Here is a 7,080-nt window from a genome sequence, read left to right as displayed (position 1 = left end):
TTACCTGAAAACTTCCAAATTTGCTGGGGCAGCCTCCAGTGTGTGTGTTCCATGCCTTGTCCTATTGAAAAGTGCAGAATTCCTCGGCCTGTCCAGGGAATTGTGGGAGATGCGCAGGGCCCCCCCCCCCCCCCCCGCGTCCCTTTCCCGCTGGCAGTTATCTGCATGGTACAGAGTGGAGTGGCGAGGGGATAATCCGCCGGCTCCCCAGTTCTGCCCGGTGTCTTCCTGCGGCCGTGCTGTGGCTAACTGGAGAACTTTGCGGAAATGTTTTGTTTTTCTCTCCACAAAGATGGATCCAGAGTTCCGTGTCAGAAAATTCCTGGCGCTTCTGAGAGAAGAAGGCGCGTAAGTAGCAAGACTGCCTGATGTGTGTTCTTGCTTAGTGTGCAGGTGAGCGTCAATCCTGGCCGTCTGATCCCCCAAAAAGGAGTCGAACAATAGTGCGTTGTTGAGTAAAACTCCTATTTTAGTCCCAGATGGTTAGTAAATTGTTGCAAACTTCTGAGCTTTCAGCCTGATACAGGACTTTGCTCGCTGCAGTGACACTTGTCTGTCAATTGTTGGCATTTCTGACTCTCCCTCTGCTCTCCCTCTGCCATTTAAAGTGGGGGGAATCTTGTGGCTCAGTCTTACCTAGAAGCTGTGTTTTCTGATCTCCACACCTCAGGTGTTTGAGGGCTGGTTTTGATGGCTCATCAACGTAGAAGGAGTACGCAAAACATGCCCCCCAGCACTGTTTTGGCTGTACTTCTACTTTCAGTGGAGATTGTCTCAACTAATTGTTGCACTGGACTTTAACGCTAGGATGCGGATCTGGTTCCTGTCTTCAGTGAACTCCACCTGAAGCCTGGTCACTGAGAGCTGCTTGTACCCAGGCATATCTAGGACAGCCTCTCCGGGGTTGTACTGTTTTAACTAGCAAGGAAATCATATATTGTGTTTAACAGAGGAGTACCAGCAATAAATGGTGCCCGGGGCTGACCCCCCCCCCTCCCCGCACGTGCCCCACTTACCTCAGCCAGTGGAGGAGGGCAGCGGCGGTCGCAGGCAGCCTGGCGGGGCCACACCTGGCGGGGCCAAGCTGAGGGGCACCCTGCGGGCCCATGGCAGGCTCCCAGCCCCGCTGCTCCTTCAGCGGGTGGAGGAGGGCGTTGGCAGACCCGGGCAGCCTGACCAGGCCGAGGGGCACCCAGTGGGCCCGCAGCAGGCTCCTGGCCTGAACGGGGGCGCCTCTCTGCAGGAGGGGTGTCGGGGCGATTTTGCAAAAAAAACCCCCACGTGATCTAGTGGGTGGCACGCAGGGTCAGTTGACTCCCCCAATGCCCCTCTGGCACACGTGCCCCTGGTGGTTAAGAGAGAGAGTGCTCAGACTCCTTTCACATAGAAAACATACCCACAAGGTGGAAGGAAACCTTTCCTGTCTGTGGGCACAGGGCTTTTGACGAAAGGCAGCCGGACTGTCCTTCTTCCCCTCATCTGCTGTCCAATGTGGTTCCATCCAGGAAAAGTGTATTTCGCCTCCTGGTGTTTCTGGCCATGTTGTTGGGGCTCTGAGTCCGGCTCTTTTTCTAGCTGTGTCTGTTCAAAGCTAGTGGGGCAGCATCACCTCCCTTCGCTTCATGCGTAGATTTGGGAACTGTGGGAAAGCTACTGGTGTTAAACTTCACATTTTGGGCCTTCAAGGGACCGGCTTCTCCGCAACCCGCAGTTCGTGTGTAGAGGCGGCTGTGCTGCTCTTAATGGCAGAAGAATAAATCCCAGGAGGCAGCTCTGGGAAAGGTGCTGGCTGTCCCATCATGAGAGACCGGCCCTCCTTTCTCTTGACTGGGGTGCTGTTGACTGATTTAGCATGTGCTCCCCTCTCTGGGTGCCTGCCAGCACTTCCACCCGTGGCCCCCAAAATGCTCACACCTCGTGTGGCCGTTGTGCATGCTTTCTCTCTCTCTCTCTCCACAGCAGCGCATATGAATAAGAAGGAAGCCGGGGCCACCTGAAGAAGGCAGTGGCCGGGGAAGCAGACAGCCAAGAAGACACCCCCACCCACCCCGGACCTTTTCCCCTGTGGCACCGCCAGACCAGAGGGCAGCGCCCAGCTCTTGGCAGAGATGCGTCCCTCCTCCCGGGCCTTTCTTGCATGTGGGACACATCCGAACAGAGTGCGCCCCCCCCCTTTGCTCTCTCTATTGTCTTGTGTGGCAAGTGGCGTCTCTTCTCCAGTAACTGTGCTTTGGTACTTTGCTGCCTGCTGCATCCCCCACTGTGCGCACCCTGCATTGGCACCAGGCGTGGGGGCGGAGAGGAAAACCAGCATGCGTGTCCACATCTGCCGCGGCCAGTGGCCCCTTCCCTGTGTGGCCACTGAAGCCTCCCCCAGCCCCAGCGTAGGAAGCCCACCAAGGCGGCCTGCAAAAGCACCTCACAGTTGTCGCTTTGTAACTGCGACTTTGTAACCTGCAGTGCCCACAACATCTGCCCCTTCCTGGGCTAGTCAGTTACTGGTAGGCCTGTACCATGTTGGGAGCTGCAGTCCTGCCCCCCAGACAATAGTAGGAGTGTTTGGTCCCACCCGGATCTTTTGGTGAAGCTGCTCCCACCACACGTTTACTGTAAGGACTTTAGGCCAGAGGGACGTCACAGCCCATTTCTCTCCTGTGTGCCCATTGGGGGTTTGCCCCAGATCAAGAAGCGAGCCCCCCCCCCCCCCCCACTGGCTCACTTCTGAATAATCCTGCGGAACATGGGAAGCTTTCTTCTGTTTCCTCCCCACAGCTTTCACCTATCTTACTTGGGTACTGTTGTGTTTCTCACTGGCGTGTGTTTCAGAGGGGCAGCTTCCACCCTCTTCAGGAGGCTGGTCAGTCTCATCTCCGCTGCCCTCCACCCCGCCCAGGCACTGCGCTGTGTTTCCTTCTGGCTTTTCCCCATGGGAGGGTCCTGAGTGAGAAAGCACCGTTTGTTTCCCCTCCCAGGGATATTTTGTGTGGTTTGTGTTGTGCACCGAACTCCCAGGCAGCTTTCTGAGCACGCCCAGCCTGTGACTCCTAAGCAGCGGCCTCTTCAAGCGTCTTGCCTGAGCCACGCCCGGTGTTGGGCTGGAATCCTCCTGCTCGGTGTTTACAGCCAGTTTAAATGTGGCCCCAGTGGCAGGAGGTCGTTCCCTGCTGGCGCTGAGCCCTGCGCATCGCTTAGACGAGCTTTCCTGCCATCCTGCTCTGTTAATAGTGGGGTTGGAGGTGGGGAATTCCTGTGCTTTGCTTAGATAATCTTTCCCCCCACTCTTTTCTGTTAACAGGGAGGTTGGAGGGGGCAGAGCTCCATATCGCGTAGGGGATATGCACATAGTAAAAATATGCCAACCATATTTGCCCTGGGGAGAGTCTGTTCGGTTCCAAGTGTAGTATCTAGGTCAGCGTTTAGCCTCTCTTTCTACAGAGCAGTCCAAAGTCTTGCATGACCTTTAGTGTTTCCTGGCCAAACACCACCCCAACACTAGTGGCTGGGCCGACGATCTTCCCATGTCTTCGACGTGGTTTCCCTTTCTTGAGCTGCCGAATAGGGCAGATGAAAATGCAGCTTTCCCCTCTGTCCAGCCCCGTGCAGCAAAAGGCACCCTGTTGTGTTAGATATCGCAGCAGTGTGCTTGAATCACAACTCACTAATTTTTTTTCATGTGAGTTAGCAACTTCTGTGCTTTTGACCTGGGCTTCCCTGGAGGTCGACCTGGAGGAGAGGGGGGTTTGCTGCTCTTGTGAATGTCAGAGGAGGGGTTTCGGGGTCCCTCCTGCGCTCCGTGGTGGGGTTTGGGCTGCTGTCAGCTGCACCTTTTCCTCCTCCTCCTCCCTCTTCCTGCTCCCTCATTGTTCATCTTTCAGTGAAAGCAAAACACTTGTGTTTAACTTAAAGTCTTTGGTCGGATGATGTAAACATTTTTTTGTGGTTTTTGTCCAAAGCTATATTGACAGAGAAAATTATATATATATATAGATTGATTGATTGATTGATTGTATGGTTAAAATGCAAACATGTGGATGCAATAAAAAGATACCAATACTTAACTCTGCTTATGAATTGTGAACTACACTTGACGGTGGTGCAGTTTGTTTTGGAAGGCCCTCCCGCCCGGTGGCGCAGCAGCAGCAACTAGGAAGAGTCAGCTGACACCACAACACAAAGTTGCAGAGGAAACGTCTCCCTTTGCCAGATGCATCGACTGAGTAGGAGGGTTATGGGGGCATTTTAAGGATAATCAAGGCATAAGTAGCATGGGTAATTGAAGCCACTCTGAACCTGCACATGTCACAGGAACATAGAGCCAGAAGGGATCTCAAGGGTCATCCACTCTAACCCCCTTCTCAACACACGAGATTCACAACTCCCCTAGTGTCCCCTACTCCATGTGCACAGGAAGGCAAAAAACCCCAACAACACCAGGATCCCTGGCCGATCTGGCCTGGAGGGAAATTGCTTCCTGTCTTCTGGCCCAAAGTCTTCTGCTGTCTGTAGCTGGAGAAAGTGGAGAGGGGTGGACCCGAGAAAAGGCGTCATCATCTAGAGCAGCGGGTTCTCAACCTTCCTAATGCCACGACCCTTTAATACAGTTCCCCATGTTGTGGTGACCCCCAACCCTAACATTTACCCATTTTACAGATGGAGAACACTGATGCAGAGAGTCTCAGGCGATCCCTGTGAAAGGGTCGTTCGACCCCCAAAGGGGTTGCGACCCACAGGTTGAGAACCACTGATCTAGAGCTTACTAGACTGAATCTCCCCTTCTGGCTGTGAGGTTCTTGATTCAAACACAGGAGTCCTTGAAGCAACACCCAGAAGTGCGTTCAGATCTGAAGCCACCACACCAAGAACGCTGGTTGCAACCGTTTGCAGCCTTGGTGGATAACAAAGTTCATTTTATGTTTTGCTTTTTTACACATTTTTAGCTTTTTAGCATAATCAAGCCTTTGCAGCTTGATTATCTAAATGTGAAAAAGCAGCGCACCCAACCCCAACATGGTAGGATTTGATTCTGCTCCTCATCAACAGTTTTCTCAGGTTTGATACAGACCAGTTCTTGCGTGGTGTTTGGGGACGCGCTCCTCTGTTATTTTACAATAAAACTTCTCAAACAATTGAAAAAACATTATTTTTAAGTTCCTTTCCCTTTAATGATTTAAGAGGACCGAAAGGTGAAATATATTTTTCTTCAAATATATATATATATATATAATCTTAGTTAACCCAAAGGTATATACATTGCATAATAAATAATTATAAAAAGAGCATTTTCTGAATATAACTTTTTAAAAAGGCTGAGAGCCCTTTGCAAAGAACTTTGGATACAGCCGGGGGGGTGGGGCGGGGGAGGACCCGGGGGCATCCGACTCCCTCCCTTGTCCAGTCATGGGATATCTGGCTGCAGTGGGGAAATGATGAAGGAAAAGAATGACTATGTCCTGTTAAAAAATATTTGTCCCTTAATTTTTAAAAAAGCGCCAATTTAGCCTCTCCTAAAAGATGGCTGCCGCGTGCAATTTCTTGGGAGCCTCCGTCTGCAAATTGTGGAGCCCAGTCTGGGACTTCCTGAGCAGCGGGGCCTTTTTCCCCTCCAGGGCAAATTCCCCTTGAAACCACAGGCTGGTTGTGGTTAATGGTGCTGAAGGGGACCTCCGAGGGAGGCTGCTGCTTCCCTTCCATAGCTGCTTTTTTGCTTCGCACTGTCCAGGGGCTTTTTGACCAAGGGGGTCTGAGCCTGCCTCTGAGGTCTCTGGGTAGGGCGTGGTCAAGTTCTAGCACATCTGCTGCACCAAGAACGCAGCTCTGCCTGTCTCCCCCCCCTCCCCCCTGCACCCGTCTGACCCTGGAGGCAGGAAGAAGAGCGACCATTCAACTTACAGAATTAGATGTGGCCTACTCTTAACGGCTCTGAGCCCCCAAACGACTCAAATCATTTTCCAGGTGCATCAGCCAGCCAGGTGTTGTTACAATTTGGTGGGCTTCTGCTCTCCACGAATTCTTAAGTGGCTTGAAAGTCACGTGAAGCCTGTGGCAATTGGCCTTCTTTTAAAGGATTGGCCAGACTGGAGGCCTGATGTTCGTGAAGAGAGAGAGAGAGCCTCAGAAAGGCGTCTCGCTAAAAGAAGAACAGCTTCGATTCTGTGCAGAGTCTCCTTCCAGGTAGCGGAAGCCTTCGTGCTTAGCTGAATGGAGCAGTTGGATGCTACCACTAAAGGCAAGATTAAGTGTTAACAGTGGATCCTGTGCTGAATCTAAAGATGGTTCCAGCCATGGGAAGTTTGGAGGTTGCTGGTTCAAACGTACATGAAGGCTGCTCTTGGCTAAAAATGGCTGTTGGTGCAAGATTTGTTCTGTGCAGAACTGCAGCCAGGCAAGCTGGTGTATGACTCCAGCCTCCCCCAGTGTGCCTCGTAAGGAAACGTACTCTGGGCATAGCTGCGCCCACTGTGATAAGGACGGTCTCTACACATACGCCAGAGGGGGAGCGTCTCATAGCCTGTTTTTTGTAGGAGGGAGTTTGCAGGCTCAAGCCACAAAATAACAGACAACTAACACACGGGGGAGAGAAGTTCTTTCTCTCCTGGCTTTATGGCTATTATTTTTGCCATCAATTCTCAGCTCACTTATGGGGACCCTGTAGACGAGGTTTAAAGGCAAGAGTGATTCAAAGATGGCTTGCCATTGCCTGCCTCTGTGTCATGGCCCTGGCGTTCCTTGGTGGGCCCCTGTCCCAATATTAACCAGGGCTGACCCTGCTCAGCTTCCAAGGTCTGGTAAGATCCTGCTTGCCTGCCTGGGCTATCTGGGCAAGGGCTGGCTCTCTACTTGCACAGAATATACATATCCATCCCAGCCCTTGACTGTCTCATCCAGCTACCTGCACAGCCATTGATGCTTAGCGGTCTTCATTGAATAGCCATGCCCTCTGCCTCCCACCCCGCTCTGAGCCTGGCCTTGGCTGAAGTCGGGGGTGGGGGTGTAAGCCTAAATAAAGTACAGGACTGCAGTGCTAAGAATGGCCTGGGAATATTTAACAGAACGTCCGTCAGAACTACAATTCCTGGGATC

At 52.2% G+C, this 7,080-nt stretch overlaps 1 protein-coding gene across 1 annotated transcript in view; it reads left to right on the top strand.

Moving 5' to 3' along the window:
• Positions 1 to 352, top strand: part of NSF (N-ethylmaleimide sensitive factor, vesicle fusing ATPase) — a 73,427-nt gene extending 73,075 nt beyond the window's left edge. Inside the window, 1 exon segment of the mRNA XM_048516435.1 lies at positions 293 to 352. Within this exon segment, the coding sequence (XP_048372392.1) occupies positions 293 to 352 (60 nt within the window).
• The last annotated feature ends 6,728 nt before the right edge of the window (positions 353 to 7,080 follow it).

The sequence above is a fragment of the Sphaerodactylus townsendi genome, linkage group LG15, assembly GCF_021028975.2.
Source record: "Sphaerodactylus townsendi isolate TG3544 linkage group LG15, MPM_Stown_v2.3, whole genome shotgun sequence".
Classification (NCBI taxonomy): domain Eukaryota; kingdom Metazoa; phylum Chordata; class Lepidosauria; order Squamata; family Sphaerodactylidae; genus Sphaerodactylus; species Sphaerodactylus townsendi.
This window is presented reverse-complemented; position numbering and strand designations above follow the sequence as displayed.